Raw genomic sequence first — 18,001 nt, 5'->3', positions numbered from 1 at the left:
TTTGAACTGATTAGCTTGCTGTTAATTCAGAAAACGAATGAAGCTCCAGTTCAAGAGCGGCAAGAAATCACTGCATCGAGGTACCAAGACACATGTCTAACGCGGCTATCATCTTTCTAAAATATTTTCCAAATCAATTGGATTATTGTTTCTATTAATTTGACTGTCTCGAAACCAGTTTACATTTTTAAATGTTGCATGTTGACAGGTTTCTCTTGGAGTCGTGTGGATTGGTATATTTGTTAAAACTGAAGCAAATCTGAGTGACATCAAGAATGCTCAAGAAATACTTCAAACTGATGTGGACTGCCCTTTAGGTGTGAAATCTTAAAACATTTAATCTCTCCAAACTGCTCCAAGAACAAAAGTGGAACGTGACACTTTCAAACAGACATAATGTAAAAAAAAACCAATTTATTAATTAGAATTTCCCAAGAGTCTGATCTGTAATACTCAGAAGACCACAAACTAAAAAAAAATCACAAACTAACATACATTTAAAAGAAACTGATCAACCAACATGATTGTCGTCACCACATTCCTCATGTGCCCGTGTACAAAGACTGATCTGACTGTCAGACTGATTTGAGCGTATATTCAATATAAAAACATGCAATAAAAATGTTATTGTCTCTTGTTGCAAGCGGCAAATAAAGACAAATATACAGAGCGTCAGCTCAATGCTGCGCTGCACAGCTTACATCCATCTCAAACCTGACAAACAAACTCATCAAACTGCATTTGAATGTTTCATTAATGCAATATTTGAACAGGTGAACTCTGTGACATCATTTACCTGGTTTGTCTGTTCCAGAAAAAAAAAAAAAGAAGACTTTTCTCGTCTTTTTAAACTTGTATACACAAAACTTGTAATAATAAGATCATGTCTCATAATTAACAGATATGAATCTTATGTTTAAAAGATCCTCATGTCATAATTATGAATAAGAATCTCATATTCTTATTATTTAAGACAGATCTCGTGAATTTGTATTATTATTATTATTATTATCAGATCCTTCGGTACTTTATTGTTTACATTATGTTGTTTCTGTTATTGTGACTTGTAATTTTTCTTTGGTGAAGGCGATGTGCTACCCTACTAAGGAAGTCAGTCAGGAAAATAAAATGGAAGAGTTTCCAGTTGATTAAATCTATAACTATTTTATTAGACTTGATAAAAAAAAAGTCACCCTCTATTGTTTGGTCCACATTATGGAACGTGTTTCTATTTGATGCACTCTGCGTCTGATGACTTTGTCCATTAAGAGCTACAAGGCACTTTAAAATGTGCTGCTTCCCAGAATGCACGCATTTTACACAGCGCTATGTATATACAAATGTTCGACTGGCAATGTAGAGGTGAACAATAACTCAGAATACTTGACAAGAGAGTGATTAAGAGGAAGAGTTTGGATGGAAACCAAACTGACACATTGATTTTAACATTATTCTTGTATGAACATGTCTTAAACATGCTATTTAACATTGGGGAAAAGTGTTGGTGGCCCTGCAAACCACTCACTAATAGAATGTAAAACCAAACAGTCCAGATACTGTCTGCAGTGGTTTGGGTGCAGCTTGGTGCGCTTCTCATGTATTAGCATCTGTTTTTCTAAAACATAAATACCCAGCAATCTTTAAAAAATGCAGGTTGTTCAACACTTATCACAGTTCTGAATTTCCAGAATCCTCAAAGACTCTTCTAACTATCTGGATGAACAAATGTTCTGTCTGCTGCAAAATTAAAAAAACACTTTTTTACCCATTTTCCAAGTTGTGACTTTCCTGATCAAAAACAAAGATGGTAGCAGGACACGACATACAGTATATCCTTGCTCACTTTGTACAACGTGAAAACAAAATGTAAGTTACATTTGTTTTCCATACAAAATACCAAAATTGCATCTTTCTTCTTTCTAAAAAATGATCAAGGAGACACGGCAACACCAGCTTCCAGGATAGATAGAGGAGGTAGATAGAAGGACTTCCAGCTAGACGGAAGAGTTTTTGAGGATTCTGGAGTTATTAAACAACTGTGTGGGTTTTCAAAAATCACAAGGCATTTATCTCTCAGAAAAACAGATGCTTAGGTCTGTGACTAAATAATGCTGATATAAGAGGAACTACATATTAGAGTTATGAGGGGAGGAGTGGGGGGGGGGGACTCACTCATAACAAAAACCTCTTCAGACACATTAAAACATTATATACACTGAAATATCAGGTCTGAAGAAGCACATGACACAAACCTGCCAGGACGGGTGAGAAGGTAAAAAAAAAAACACACTATCATTGTGTTTCTCCAGGCTGATTGAATACTTGCTGTACAAAATGTGTTGACATCAACGTCTTTCCATGAACCTGACTGCACACACAAAGTTCTGGGAGTTCATATCAAGGTGAAGCTGCCTAAGCTGTTAACAGCTGTTATGTAGCAACTACATGGAAGGACTCCAGCAGTGTGTAGTCATGTCGTCACTTCCTGGTTTGACCTACAGCTCGGTGTCTTTGTATTTCTGGGGATTGTAGTATCCTCTCTTGGTCTGGTCAGCCAGCTGTCTGCGGTACTCCGCCTCATCATCTTCGTGTCCTCTCGTCTCGGAGTACGGTGGCCTGGATGGAGTCTGCGGCTCCGGATTGGAGCTTGAACTGATCACACAAACACAGACAGCAGTCATCCAGCAGTTTGACGTTATTTTTTTTTATTAGACAAATGGATAATAACTTACAATATCTTATAAAAAGAACTGATGAAGAAGACTGATGCTCTCACCCTATTGGCTGAGGACGGTTGAGGTTGGGTTTTGGCAGTTTTACTGGGATGGCGTAGATGTCTGGATGCTTCTGGGCAATTTCCAGCTGCATGGAGAGTGGAACGAGACCCAGATATGTCAGAACTAATACAAAAAAACATACCATGAGACATCTTGATAAACCCCAAGAGCCTAGAAGAGGTTTTGCAGCTGTCTCCAACGTTTGTTTCTTGTTTTTAAATACTCAAGGAATTACAGGAAATTGAGATATTTTGAATATATTATTAGATTAGTAGAGAATTGCTAAAAAAGTGACAATAACACATACTCGAGCGTTTTCTGCCTCCTGCAGCTCCAGCATCCTCTGAGCTCGGGCCAGGTGGTCCATCTTCTCAAAAGCTTTAATCTTAGAGGAAATAAATAAATGTTAACATTAATATTCTTCTTTTATTGATACATGATAGATGCATCTCCATGGTATGATTCATATAAACTCACAGACTGGCTGTCAAATGAAACAGTTGAGTGATAGTGACATAGAGGAATGAAAACAGTTGAGCACCATCACAATGGACACAAATGATGAGTGCTTACAGATTTAAAGGGAGGACAACAAACATTCAAGGTAAAATGCAGACATATTCAGTTACCTGGTCACCCATTTGCTATTTCATATTAGAAGCAAGGAAAGTGACAGAAGAAGAAAATTGAATAAAAATATATTAACATATCAAAGGCAAAGAAACAGAGGAAAAATCATTTTAAATGCTGGATGAGTCAGAAAAATCTGTAGAATATTAGCAGGAATCTGTTGTACACATGAGTTACTTTGTTGATCTAAAACAGTCATAAACAAAGGCATAATAATAATAATAATAATAATAATACTAACCTTGCCCAGGAAGGATTTGTTGGCGGGATCCTCCTCCTCCCCCTTCCTCGGGCTCTGCTCCTCTGACGCCTGGTTCAGACGGACGACGGGCTTCAGGGCCACAGGAGGGGGAGGCGGCTTGCTTCCGCCCGCTGCATCGCTGCTGATGGTGCTGCTGGAGTGTGAGTCATAGCTGCGTGATGAGTCAGTCCGAGTCTGAGCCCGCACCTGTCACAGGAAAGGACTGTTCAGGATATTTTGGTCCATTTGAAACCTTCGGGACAGTCTGCTTCAGCATCCTGCTCCTTCAAATTAAGACATGTCCGTGCTCCAGAAGCAGTTTCTACATTACACCTACAAAACCAGGCCACATTTCCGATTTCTGTTCTAATTTGCCAGGTGATATTGTGATCATCAGCTTGGGATTGATTGTTTGGTTGCAGATCAAAACAATATTCTACTAGTTTAATTGTCTGGCAACAGAAACAGAAAAATATGTGAATGAGAACAACATTGTGAGTTTGTATTAAAACAAGGTGTAGGTGATGACGGAGAAGAAGGGGACAACGGAGGTTTAATGAGTTGAGACTTTCCTGCAGTCTGTCTGTCCTGCTCCTGACCAGATGTTGGCTGTGATGCAGTTTTTTTTTTTTGGTTTTGTTCAGTGTGAGTGGAGAGCTTTACCAAAACAACCTGAAAATGTGTGAACGCACAATGTTTTCACATAAAAACCACGTTTAAAAATGTAGATGCCTTACTGTGGATGTAGTCTGATTCTACTTTATGTCTGATGAGGAGTTTTTGGGAGGGAGGAGGAGGAGGAGGAAGGGGGTCTCACCTTCGGGGGTTCAGGGACAAATGCAGGGGGAGGACTGGGCTCTCTGTTCAGCACCTCTCTGCTGCCTGACTTCCTCATACGAGCCCGGGGTTCAGGGTGAGCCTTCTACACACACACACACAGACACAGACACAGGAGGGTTGACGGGGTCAGGCTATGCAAACACACACATTTTAAAAACGAGTAATTGATGGTGAGAATTAGAAGGGCGGCTGTTAAAGGGTGCATCTTCTTCCCACCTCTTCTGGCAGTACGGGCTCTGAAGATCGACTGATGGCCGACACAGGCTGGGGTTCGTCCAATGGCTCGTCCAGCTCGTTGTCAGTATAAGCCCCGCCTTCATCCGCTGTATCTTCGTAGTCGCTGGTCAGCCGGCTGTCCATGCTCAGGTAGTCTGCACTCATCGCTGACAGGTAGGACATGCGGTCGTCATGGAGATCCAGGTCCTCCTCTGAACCGTCCAGCTGAGGAAAGGAAGAGAGAGAGAGAAAGATGACTACATCAATCCACTACTGGATGTATTATTACTCAGTCAAACTCACCTACGCATGATAGAAAAGTTCATATTACTATGCCTGTTATGCAAGCAGTATGTCAGTCACACAGATAACAAGACTCACCTTGCCCTCACACACCCACACAGCTCTGTCCTGCTGTTCCCGGATCATATCTTTCACACTGCCGTACCATGCGTCATTGGCTGAGTTCAGGTCGATGGTTGCTAAGCGTGCACAAAAACAACATAAGTTTCATTTTTGTACTTTAGGTTTTACTTGATTGTTGTTACTATTTGCAGTCTTGAATTCTGAAAAGCATCTTGTGACTTTTAAAAGTGAATAACCTACAAGTGAAAAGGTGTGAGCAGGTCTTCCTCAGCTTGACGGACTGCTCGTACAGTTTGCGTGTGCTGCGGGTGGATCCGGGCATGAGTCGGTTCCTCATGGTCTTGACACCTTGCTTGTTGTCTGGGTTCAGGAAGATGACAATAGGGTACCACTGGGTGTAGTTCAGGGTGTCCACGGCTTTGGGAGTCACGTCCAATAAAGCATGACGGTCCTGAGGAAACAGGAAGATGTGGTCAAATGTTAGATGGTGTAACAGCATTTTCATCCTGTTAAGATGCTTTTTTTCCACCAAGAGAATACAAACCTGTTCAATGATTTGTCGAATGGTGTTTAGTCTCACCACTCCGGAGGATTTCTCACTTCCTGCATCCTTAGGCTCCGTTTCTGAAAGAGGAAATAAATTATTCACAAAGCAGAATGAAGTATATGAGCAACAATCTGTTTTTGTTGGCACTGATTCAGAGTTGGCTCACAACTCCGCCCTGTCATCCTGAAATACTTTCAATATTCAGTAAGTATATGTGTTATACAAAAAACAAATGTGTTACAGCTGTTAAACAAGCTCAACAAAGTAGTAATGATGTAAGCACTTACTGGCGATGACAAACTCGTGTGGCATGTCGTTGGCCAGTTTCTCATTCACTATGTCAGAAATGGGCCCGAAAATCACCACAGGTCTCTTGAAACCAGCTGAACAAAACAATAGACAGAATACAAGTTCAGCCACAGACATCCTGGAAAAACACAGGACAGCAATGATATACCTCTTGTGAAACTGCACAGTCTGGTGGATAACTTTTAGAGTACCTTCACGCAAGACCACTCTCTCATAGGCTGGGAATCGTGTGGTGACTGGAGCAGCAGTCAGGTCCTCTCGGCTCTTGCGGAGATCTTTCTTCTTTGCCGCCCTTTGACCTCTCAGCCTCCAGAAGTCTCCTCTGTCGTTGCCTGATGCGGCCCGAGCAGCATTCTGGACATTGGACATTTGCTCGGCTCTGTGATATAAAACAAAAATGAGCTTTAGTCAGAATCATGTCTAATAACCAATTCTGTTTAGTTCTAAAAGTTTCACATTTCCACATGGTTCTTAATGATTTTTGACTTTATTTGTTGGCAGCTGCTCCACAGCCAGGGAATTTACGTCAGCATGGCCAACACTAACATTACAGATGCACATATACCAAACCCCACAACCATCACCTGCTCTTGTTAGGGATGATTCCTTTCTCCAGCATTTGGTTGTCTTTGTCAGTACGGATTGCCAGCCAGTTGCCCAGCTTTCCATCATAAAGAGTGTCTGTCACTTTGAAGATCTCTCCTCTGATGAAAGGAAGGCTCTGGGGAGCCTCCTTCTCATACTCAAAGTGGGTCCTGATGAAGAAAGAGTCGCCTCTGCCAGATGCTAAAATGTCTTTGTACACTGAAACAGAAAGGAAAATGCAAAAAAACATTATGTCATTCTGAGCCATAGGACTACAAAACATAACTAAAAATGAAACATGACCTCTAGGTACTGCAGTGGATTTGGTGTACCACAGGGTTTGATTCTGGGCCCACTGCTTTTCTCTATCCACAAGGTGTATCCGTGTGAAATTATTCATAAATCTAGAATACATTTCTATTGATGTGCACATCAATTATGTGAAACCATGAAGTGAATCAGCAGTATATTGGTTAGACATTAATTTGGACATGAAACAACAGGTTGTGGTTATGTGGGACGCGTCTGAACCAGTAGGCTACCAGGGCGCACTTTATCTTTTTGTTTTTAACAATTTTATTATTCATAGCAAACAAAGTCTGTATTTGTTTTATTAGCAGCCATTTATTCAACTTTGTTAAATTTTAATCTGTGGTATTCATATACATTTTTTTTTACTTTATTGGTATCATGTTTAATGTTTTAATGTATTGTCATTAAACTTTTTACTTATTGTTTATTTTCATTTTAGTTTCTGGCCTAACTTAGTTTTTGATCTTGTATTATAAGGCACTTTGGGCTGCATCTTTGCATGAAAGGTGCTCTACACAAGAATTTTTATAATTATTCATGCTGCACACAGTACCTTCAGGTTTGCTCTGAGCAAGAATGGTTACATCTTCTCCTTTGGGAATCTCCAGGAGGTAGAGGACCGCATCCTCACGCACCATACCTCTGAAGTCCATGTTGTTCACCTGAGACGGACAAAACAGACAAGAATAAGAAATGCCATTAGAAACAGTGAAATGGTATAGAATAGATGTCAATACAACCTGAGACACAACATACAGTTATCAGTTAAAGGTCCAATGTTTAAATCATTAATAACTTACATTACTATTAATACATTTGGAGTGATAGCAACTTCTAATCTTGCCTCTGGAATATATTTACAACATAAATTATGCCTTTCATGATTTTGTTTTTCATAATTTTAATTTTGCCTTTACCTTTCATGCCTTTTGTTATCATGATATGTTTATAGTACTTTTTAATTAGTACCTACAACCTAGTCAGAGCCTAATGGAAAGCCTAATTAACACATTTAGTGTCTTGTGCTATTGATTCATCTGAATGTTTTTTGCAGATTTTGAATGTTGGGACAAAAGACGCCTCACCTTCATGATCTGATCTCCTGTGCGGAGACCCTCCTGCTCAGCTGCGCTGTCCTCCTGAACACCAGCAATGAAGATACCAACATCATTTCCTCCTGCCAGCCTCAGACCCACACTATCACCTTTCCGGAAACGGACCATCACTGTGTTCGGCCTGGATGATGTGAGCAAGATTTCATCATACAGTTGCAAATGAAAGGGAATGAAAGAGGAAAGAAAGTCAAAGTCAATTCTCCAAACTATGGGTCTTTGGACAGGGAGAGATGAACAAACAGATGTGTGCTCAAATATGAATTATTATTTGTGATAAACTGACCCATATACTTCCTGGTCATCCATGCTTGGCTTTAGAGGCACCTTAGGAGGAGCGTGAAACTTTGGGGCCACAGTGACTGCTGGTACTGCACAAACGGACAAAAAACACATGAAAATGTTTCACATTAACAGGTGTATTATTTAAGTTTAGGACATTCAGAAGGAGAAACCAGTTTACCTGGTGGTGTTTCTGCTCTTGGCTCCTCCCTCTCCGACTGCAACGGGGGCATGTCTTCTACGGTTCTGTCAGGACCTTTGAATGGTGTTGGCATGGCGCCCATTTTTGCCAACCTGTTAGGTGGATCCTCTCTAGAATGATCAGAAATTCAATTATTATATTATGTCTCATCTTTAATAGAGCTTCAAGAAACATTTAGTTTATAAATTGTTACTGTGGCAATTCTGATATTGGATGTGATGGATTGGCTAAGCTTCATGAAGCATGAATCGACATAATCCTGCATTATCCTGATTTTTTCTGCTGTATTTAACAACACTGGGATAATAAAATCTCTGAAGATATCTCAGTGAATATGGACTCATATTTAGATGATGAAGCCACAAAATAAATTATGTCAAAAGTTAAGAAAAACACAATCAATACATGCCTTTATTGATGAGCTTTCTAAGAAAAAATGTCTTGAAAATCTAATTTTCGATGTTGCCGATTAAGAGATTTCACCAAAGCAGACTATTCAGGAGTGGTTTGGCCTTGTGTACATGTCTGTATCTCCTGAGTACAATAAAGTTCAAGCAGTTAAATCTTTAGGTGTGACTGAAGGTTTGACAACAGCTTACCTGGGCTTCTCTCTGAGTCTCTCATTGGAGGAGTGGGAGGAGAGGTCGGAGTGGTGGCCCCGCCTGTCATCCTGCGGAGAGTAGGAGCGGTAAGACTCGATCTCGGAGATATCTGGGGGGAAAAAAAAACAAAAACAATGCAAACAAACAAAAAAAACAGATTGAAAAAAATATCATAACGTTCCGAACCACGACCAAAACCAAATTTTGACTTAAGTGTCTCTGATTCCGTATCGTCTTCATGTTCAGATGATTAAAACAAGTCTAGAAAAGTAAAAAAAATAATCATTCATTTCTCCTTGATGCTCCAGTAATTTTTAAATTACATAATGTGGCTTTTTACACAATTCAAATGGCCCACAGGTCATGAAGTAGAAAAATACACCAGTGCCAGACAAATGAAGGTCAGATCACTACACTAAATGGAGAACACCCACTAATATATGCATTAGCAAGGATCTTGATCATGACGAAGAACACTGAAATGCAACAGAGAAAAATGTTTGATTATATTTCCATGAATTTTAACATGACAGCAGTAATAAAGTGCAGCACTAGCGTTACAGAGAGCAAATTTAAGTAAATGTACTTCAGGTGATTTGAACCATGCAGAGCTGAAAATCCTCTCACTCACACACACACATACACACACGCAGTCAGTCCCTACTGTTGTCAGAGATCTTCACAGAGAGGGATCCTGGATGGCAGAAACCAGACAGCTGCTGTGGTGCGAACCTTAACATAATGAAATTCTGTCATATCCAATAGCAGGATTATGGTGGTGGATTAGATCACCCTGCCAAAGGCGGGTGAGCACTTTCACACACACATACACACACACACACACACACATACTCACAGTCCCAAAATCGGACAAAGTGGGTCACAAGTCTTCCGGCTATTCCCCCCTCCCTGCAGATGTTTGGTGAGCGAACAATCCACTCATACCACTTATATAGATTGGTCCCAACCAATCACAGCACTCCAGTTGGTCATGTGACATTAAAAATAGGTATAAAAGAGTGAGTTATCATGAAGGTGGAGGATTAATCATGATTGTTTGGTGGATGTCTGGTTAGCTCACAGTGCTACCTGCCTGCTTTGTGAAATATTTGCACAAACTATGTAATATTTAAATAATAACTAAAAACTGACGTGTGAGTAAAACCTTTATTTTATGAAGGGAAAACAGGTTTGATGGGTAAATACAAAACATCAACAACAACAACAGCAACAACATTTCCACATTTGAGTCATATGAAGTTCATATGTAGTGGGTTAATACATGATGATGATGGCCACACGCCACGTTTGCGTTTACACTGGATAGGACCTGCTGCTTTTCAGTTTCGATTGTCTCTCACCATCGAGCTCAGAGTCGCTGTCAACCATCGGGGGGACTCGGATCAACACCTGCTGTTTGTCTCTCTGCACCACCAGCTGCAGCTTCCCACGAGACTTCTCGATCAGTTTCCCCGCGTCGGTGAGAGACAGGTTTTCTGTCACCGTACCGTTAATCTGACAGAGAAGAGGAGATTAGGAGACGTTCAGATGCTTATCACTGCATAAAGTACCGAGACACAATGCAGCAGTGTAGGAGCCTGTGAAATTATGCATCCAAATAGTTGTTATGGAAAGAGACCGATCATGATAAAGATAATAAAGATAAGATAAATAAAGATTTGTTGCAATCCTATTCTGTCATGAAGCTCGTCCATGATTAGCACTTTGAGGAAACACGGTGACATTACCTTCAGTATTATGTCCCCTTCCTGCAGGTTTCCATCTCTGCTGGCAAGTCCTGTGCTGGTCATCTCTTTGATGAAGAGCTGACTGCCCAGACGAAGGCCATACTCTGGAAAACAAGAAAAAATATGATATAATGATGATATAATCTCTGTGCAGTATATAAGGGACTTTGGTCTGATTAGACTGTGTGTGGACTTACTCGCACAGATTCTGTGATCTGAAAATGAATTATTTTAGCATTGACAAGATGTGTTGTGTCAAAGTCCGCTTCCCCTTAGGGTTAGGGATAAGTCTGGGTTTAGGTTAAGTAAAGGGGAAACAGCATAAACATACTTTGACACAAACTGAAAATCTTATGGTCACAGAATTCGGTGAACAACACTTTCCTCTATCGGTGGTTTTCAACAATATGCGTGTATTTTGGAGAAAAACATTTCCCAAAAATTTCAATCACCATCCCTTCAAAACTATCATTACTTTTTATGTGCTCTTGATTCTTTATAAGAGATGTTGTTGCAAAGTGTTAAACGTGGAAACAGTTTCCAGGTGTAGAGGAAAGAAAATTTGGGCTAGACTGTCTTGGAGGTTTTGAGAAGTACCAACTGCATTTTGTCACCGAGAATGAACAATAACTCAAAACAAGGTTTGTTCTCACCTTCGTTGGGCCGGTTCTTGAGCAGCAGCACATTCAGTGGTTTCTCCAGTGCGTCCAAGTCCCGGATGGGGCGTGGCATAGGGATGGGCATGGCAGCGGGTGATGGCGAGCGTTCCAGGCGGTCCCTGCTTCCGCTCCGCTTCAGTGGCTCATCATACTTCCTCGGGTCACTAGGGATGCGTTCGCGTCCCCGTTCGAAGCTGTGGTCGCCCCCGTGGCTGCGTCCCGGGCTGTTGTGGCGGTCAAGCGTACGCTCGCTGCGGTAGCGTCGGTCAGGGCTGTACTCACGGTCGAGGGCTCGCTCGCTGCGGTAGCGCCGGTCGGGACTGTGGTCTCGGTCTAATGCTCGCTCGCTGCGGTACCTTCTGTCCGGGCTGTAGTCACGGTCCAGCATGTGGTCGCTCCTGTAGCGGCGATCTGGGCTGCGCTCTTTGTCCAACATGCGACCTCTGCTGCCGTCCCTCCTGTACTGCCGGTCCGGGCTGAGGTCTCTCTCCATGCTCCTGCCCCGCTCCCGCCGGTCATAGTCTCTGTCGTAGTCACGCTCACGTGTTTGATAGCCGGAATCCATGTAGCCTCCGCCACCTCGCTCCCTCTCTGGGCTATGATCCCGCCCGCCGCCACTCCGCCCGCTGTACACACTGCGGCGGTCCTGATCGTAGTTGTAGTCGTCAGTGTAGTCGTTGTTGAAGACTCGGTCATCGGGTGACGGGGGACAGTTCATGAGATTTACCGGAACCTTCCTGGGCCTCTTCACTGTCTGTTAATAGAGACAAAGAATGTTTCAATAAAAACGAAAGACTTAGATTATAAAGATTATAAATTATGTCACTTAAATAAACACTTCTTTATTACTAAATAACAAAACAATAACATGGTTCAAACAACAAACCAAATGCTTAACTTACTATTTTTGCTACTTTGCCGCACTTCCTGAGGGTCTGGACAGCGAAGGCGTGAAGGGCCCCGTCCATGGGGATGGCATTCACCTGCACAACTCGGTCATTCTCACTAAACACAGAGACATGGATATGAGCTAAACATGCTAAACTCAGTTAGTTATGAATGAATTGAATTGAATGTTCAATCCATTTACATTTTAATATAAACCTTCAGTAACTGGTGGAACATTAATGGCTTTGTGTCAGTTTAAAAAACTGCTTGGAGCCTTTCTGATGAGGTCCATAAAGTGGAGAAATAAATCCTTTGATACAGTATTCTTAGAGATTGTTTTGGTGTTTTGAACGTTAGACTCTTGTAACAGGTCAGTATCAAATGTTTCAAAACAGAAAAGAAGATGAAATCCTAAAAAATATTCTGGCTAGCTTTTTGTTTTTTGGACTATTAAAATAATAAAACAGGTTTTCAAATATACTGAGAATTATTTTGTCAATTTTAAGGACTTTACTGATCCAAATGTCTACGAGGGATTGTTTAAGTAATATCACTACTGAATGGGACATGAATTGTTGTCTTAACTGAATAAGAATGAATTCCACCACTTGACACAAAGTTATTTAGTTTGTCAGTAATGTAGCTTTTAAATAATTCAACTAAACTGCTTGAAAGTTTAGAAATGTTTTGTGAGCGTGCTGAGTTTAGACATTTATAGTAAATGAAGACCAAAACAAACAAAAAACAAAAAAAAAGTACGCACAACAACAAGCCATCAGCGGGTCCTCCCTGCAGGACATCGGACACCACAATGGATGTCTCGCCACTTTCCTCATTTGGGTTGTCCCGCCCGCCTGACACCGCGATGCCAAAGCCCATCTTTGAATCCTGAGAACACAAAAAAAACATGTAAATCATGTGGAGTCTCCATCTATTCTATGTCACTGTGTGTGTGTGTGTGTGTGTGTGTGTGGGCCTGTAATCCCTGTGGTGTGTATCAGCTCACACTGTATTATCATGGCTGAACAGTATGTGCATTGTACATGGTGATTAAAAGGGTTTTGACTCTAATTGTGATTACATGTCATGTATGACTGTGCAGCAGCTCAGTGTCTCCGAGTTCATCGTCTGTAGCTCTGTGTATCGTGTGTGTGTGTGTGTGTGTGTGTGATTAACATCCATGCTAATCCTTGGCTTCGTAATGTTCTAAAGTGTCAAGTGTGTATGAGTGTGTATGAGTGTGTGTGTGTGTTAGTGTACACTGCACACACTAAAGATGTGCTCTTAATTTACAGACACAAGTAGCAGAGGCTTCTTGCTTCTTTGGAAATGTGTTTTGGCTCTGAGTGGTTCTACATGTACCTGCCACTGCTCCAGTTTGCCCAGATGAGATTAGGTCAGAGATTTGATGACCCTCTCTCTTTATCCCCGCCCTTCCATCTGTACTTAAAAAACACACAATTCACCACTTCCTTCTGTCAGCAGCAGATGGCCGTTGGAGGCAGAGGGAGAGTGAAAGTGCGAGCACAGAAACGAATGGAGGCAAAAATCAAGGAACACGGAAGAAGACATGAACAGTCTTAAATATTAAAAAGATGTTTGAAAGATCCTACTTCCTGTTATAAAAATCTTAGGCGTAGAATCAAATAATGTAAGGAGAAACAGACTGCTGCAGTAAGATGTCTCCAAAATGTCATGTCAGGTTGTGGGCTTTTCTTTTTTAAGCTCGACAACAAAGTATGTTTGACGTTATCTGATTTTTGAAAAGGTTTCATGAGCCCGACAGGCTGGAGAATTTTTTCTAACCAAGAAAAAGCAGACATGTCACACTGGTATAAAGGGGTTTAAAAATGACAGAAGCCAAGGAAGCCTGCCAGTGTGCAGTCAAGGCATTGGTGATGGGATTAATGGTGTGAAACAGGTTGTAAATGTGTGTGTGTCTGTGTGTGTGTTGCTGGGATATCTGTGGTGCCCACTTCATAAAAGCACTTTATTACAAAATACCTACTTGACTTTGCCAAAGTCAGAGTTAATAAACATTTTTATCATATCAAGCTTTGCTTTGCCATTTAAACTGTAAAATCCAGAACAGTGTTCTTAAATCTCTGCCTCTGTCTTGATATCCTCCATGTTTGTTTTAGCTTTGATTCCAGTAATCTGAACAAGTTAAGGTACACATAACACAAAGGAAGTTTATCTGTTGATTTAACCCCACATTTTGAGTTTGTTACCTATTTGTACAGAGTTAAAATTGATTTTAATTTAAAGAGAAAATGCATTAAAATCCCTGTTCACCTTCTGTCCATCGTCTGTTTTCAACATGCCTGCTGTATGTGTTTAACATTGTTTGCTTTACATGTTTTGTGTGTGTTATGTGTCTGTGTATTTGCTTACAACACTATATTCTGTAATATAACACTATATTTTGTAACGTTAAGTCTTGTCTGTATAAGTTATTAATAACTCAGTCTCATTTATTGATTAGTTGTTTGGTCAACAAAATGTCAAAGCCCAAGATGCAACCCAACAGTCAGCAACCCACAGATGTTCAGTTTACAATCACACAGGCCTGAAGGAACCAGAAAACATTCACATATAAGAGGCTGGAACCAGGCAATTAAAAAAAAGACTGATCAACACAAAAAAACAATTAATCGATTATCAAAATCGTTGCCAATAAATTTTCTGTCAATTGACTAATTGATTAATTGACTGACTGTTGCAGGTCTATTTTTACATTTGCTCCAAAAAATGATAAAAGATGAATTTTTGTTTTTAATGCTCCTGTTCTATGTGCTTCAGTGTTTGTCTGCCCTTTGTCTTTTTCAATTTTGTTTTATGTCAACATGCAGATGAAAATGAGCCATCTGGCTAAATGTGGTACATTTACATGATAATGAAGTCAATTAATGTGAATTGTCCCTGATAAATAAAGCATTTCTTCTAACTAAAAACCAGAAGACTATTATATTGTGTAATGAATATTTCATAAATGTTGTGTTTCAAGATCAGAGGAGCCTCACAGACTCTTGCAGACTGTGTTTTTCTTAAATAAGGTGAGAGATGTTCTGGAGGACACAACAAGGGAAAGAGGCAGCAGCAGCAGCGTCTCGTTTAAAGAGACTCTGAACAAATAAGAGAACAAAAAGTAGATGTAAAAAGCGAGTGACAGCTGTGGTGGGGTTGAGAGTCAGGGGTCACATGCCTGAAGCAGAGGACCTTTTTGCACTAAATCTGCTTTTCTGGCTTCAGAGAAGTGCAGCACGAGACAATGAGCTCATCATGGTGATTAACTAAGCTCAACTGGTTTGCTCTGCTCACACAGTCGTACACGTGTTTAATATTAACAACAATGTGGGACCTGATTCACTTGGCTGCTGGCAAAATGTGGAACAAATGTGACAAATCCAAATGTAACAAAGTATTATTACTTGTAGTGTCAGTGGCTCAGAGTGTTGAAAACATGTACGTACCTACAGCTGGCATTGAATGTCTGGTCAGATCTAATCCTGTTTACTAATTCAATCAAACAGTTCATGATTTAAATCAGAACTTTGCCAATGTTTATTTAGGCAAAGTTCTTGACACTTGAGAAGTTTGTCTTTTTTAATTAAATAGAATAACATGAAACATCTCTCAAGGTAAGATATAGAAAAATATTGGTTTGGCTAATGACAAAAATTGTCAAATGACAGTCCTAAACACAAATTAGCAGACTCAAAACTTGTAACTTAGGCTATCCTTTCTCTCTTAGTATATTCATTTTGTAATAAAATTAAATTTAATAGCACCACATATCATAATATTTTGAGAGATTTGGTGTTTTTGCTTGATAACTGACAATCAACTGCCACTAATTGTATAAAAGTTTCTGTCAACTGATTGATTGATTAATCATTTCAAGCCATCTCAACCACAGGAAATGCAGGGCTGTAGTCAGTATTTCAGATGTACAGCACAACCTCGCTCAACACATTTTTTAATTGAACCAATCAATCTCATATATATTTTCTTTACTCTATGAATGTAAACCTGCATTAATTGATTGTTTTTGGCCAATTGGGAGCATTGCAACAAGTTGTGAACACAACACTGACCCCACACTGAGCAAACCCGGAGCAACACTAGCCTTCATTTGGTGTCATGTTTGTGTCCACCTGAGGAATCTAAGTCTCACATTCACTGTCCTTCACTTCTTTTTTGGTCTCCACCAACTCTTGAGGGAAATACTTTTCTCTTTAGCTGCTAAATGCTCAACTGTCTTCACTGTCTAGTTGCTAACTTTGTGTTTAATGCTGAGTAAATAGCTTACAGTGGGTTTTAAGAGCTTTATCAAATATTCATTCCCCTTTATTTCAATTCATTCAGATTTGGACATAAAAAACTTGATGTAGGTGAACTTTCTGTGTTAGTTTTTCAGCATACTGGGAGCTCATCTGACAAAACTAATTCATCATAATTCTGAAAACGAAAATTAAGAATTGTTTCATGATTGCATAAGTTTACTCTGGCTGTCATTAAGCGGGCAGGGGAATATCTGTATCATCTGTATTCTGGGCGTTCTTTGCTCTTTTAACTGTTGGCTGACTGAAATGTGTCAAACTAATAATTCAAAAGCAGTGTGTGTGAACCACTGGGGTTTAAGAGCCCGGCTTTATGCCTATAATGTAAATAATATAGACGAGATGTGGTGCAGATGGACTCACCCTCTGCAGGGTCACGGTGTACTGCTCCCACACTGTCTCCTCCATGACCGGGTTCTGTGAAGAGAAAGGAAAGATTACCATGGGTGGTTTCATTCCACTGAACAGATTAATAATGTATTACGTGATGTAACAACAAAGGCAGTTCATTAGCCTGTGCTTTTGTTACACAACCAGGAGCTCCCAAAAGAACAATGACATTCCTCTGCTGGGCTGTTTACAGGTTTGACTTAGAAACTCGTGTTGATTAAAAATTAAATAAACATCCATTAACTTTCTTTAAAATGCACTTCAAAATAATTAAGGATGAAAGCGCCTGCCAACAGGTTACATAAATCATCATTCAACTGTAATACCTGCTTCACTTCATGTCAGTTAACAACCAACACAGTGACAACACAGAACAGTCTCTAGCAGCAACTAACAGTTTTATTATCATTTCATCTTTTATTAAAAATAATCAATTTTGCTATTGTCAAGACTAATGAGAAATGCCAGAGCTCAAACTGATGTCTTTAAATCAGTTTATCTGACTGTCAAAACCCCCATAAAGTATTTACAATTACATGAAACACACAGAAACAACCAAATCTTTGCAAATGAGAAGAAGAAAGAAACCAGTAAAATTTTATTTTTAAATTAGTTTCCTGTTAAGCAACTAACAAATGACTCAAATCTGTGTATCAGTCCTATTGAAGTACAAAGTTACCTTTGTCAGAAATATTCCATCATGCAAGACAAAGTGAAAACACACAGATCATAACTCATTTTCTGTATAAACATCTACCACTGAGTCAATGAAAAGGTGTGGATTTGACAAACTATTTACAACACCCTTTACCTTTAACAAACACCAAAATTACTTTTGATCCCAAGTGATCATTTTTGTAACAACTAGTTACTTTTCTGTAAGTTTGGATCAACTCAACTCAAACCATTACACAAACACAACAACACTGACAAAAAGACACTCGTGTCCATA

At 40.0% G+C, this 18,001-nt stretch overlaps 1 protein-coding gene across 3 annotated transcripts in view; it reads right to left on the bottom strand.

Moving 5' to 3' along the window:
* Window positions 1-399: 399 nt before the first annotated feature.
* Window positions 400-18,001, bottom strand: part of tjp2a (tight junction protein 2a (zona occludens 2)) — a 36,388-nt gene continuing 18,786 nt past the window's right edge. For all 3 annotated transcript variants that reach the window (XM_042394387.1, XM_042394386.1, XM_042394385.1), the window contains 23 exons: window positions 17,023-17,076; window positions 13,080-13,204; window positions 12,331-12,433; window positions 11,423-12,182; window positions 10,770-10,873; window positions 10,383-10,536; window positions 9,019-9,130; window positions 8,399-8,529; window positions 8,222-8,306; window positions 7,909-8,059; window positions 7,377-7,485; window positions 6,511-6,730; window positions 6,118-6,305; window positions 5,905-6,000; window positions 5,615-5,694; window positions 5,311-5,521; window positions 5,086-5,186; window positions 4,705-4,929; window positions 4,466-4,570; window positions 3,649-3,855; window positions 3,085-3,162; window positions 2,777-2,862; window positions 400-2,652 (listed from right to left, as the gene is read on the bottom strand). In XM_042394387.1, coding sequence (XP_042250321.1) covers window positions 2,496-2,652; window positions 2,777-2,862; window positions 3,085-3,162; window positions 3,649-3,855; window positions 4,466-4,570; window positions 4,705-4,929; window positions 5,086-5,186; window positions 5,311-5,521; window positions 5,615-5,694; window positions 5,905-6,000; window positions 6,118-6,305; window positions 6,511-6,730; window positions 7,377-7,485; window positions 7,909-8,059; window positions 8,222-8,306; window positions 8,399-8,529; window positions 9,019-9,130; window positions 10,383-10,536; window positions 10,770-10,873; window positions 11,423-12,182; window positions 12,331-12,433; window positions 13,080-13,204; window positions 17,023-17,076 — 3,642 coding nt within the window. In that variant the 3' untranslated portion in view covers window positions 400-2,495. The remainder of the gene's footprint in view (window positions 2,653-2,776; window positions 2,863-3,084; window positions 3,163-3,648; window positions 3,856-4,465; window positions 4,571-4,704; window positions 4,930-5,085; window positions 5,187-5,310; window positions 5,522-5,614; window positions 5,695-5,904; window positions 6,001-6,117; window positions 6,306-6,510; window positions 6,731-7,376; window positions 7,486-7,908; window positions 8,060-8,221; window positions 8,307-8,398; window positions 8,530-9,018; window positions 9,131-10,382; window positions 10,537-10,769; window positions 10,874-11,422; window positions 12,183-12,330; window positions 12,434-13,079; window positions 13,205-17,022; window positions 17,077-18,001) is intronic.

This window comes from Thunnus maccoyii, chromosome 19 (assembly GCF_910596095.1).
Source record: "Thunnus maccoyii chromosome 19, fThuMac1.1, whole genome shotgun sequence".
NCBI lineage: Eukaryota > Metazoa > Chordata > Actinopteri > Scombriformes > Scombridae > Thunnus > Thunnus maccoyii.
The sequence above is the reverse complement of the archived record's forward strand: the minus strand, read 5'-3'. Positions and strand labels throughout refer to the sequence as shown.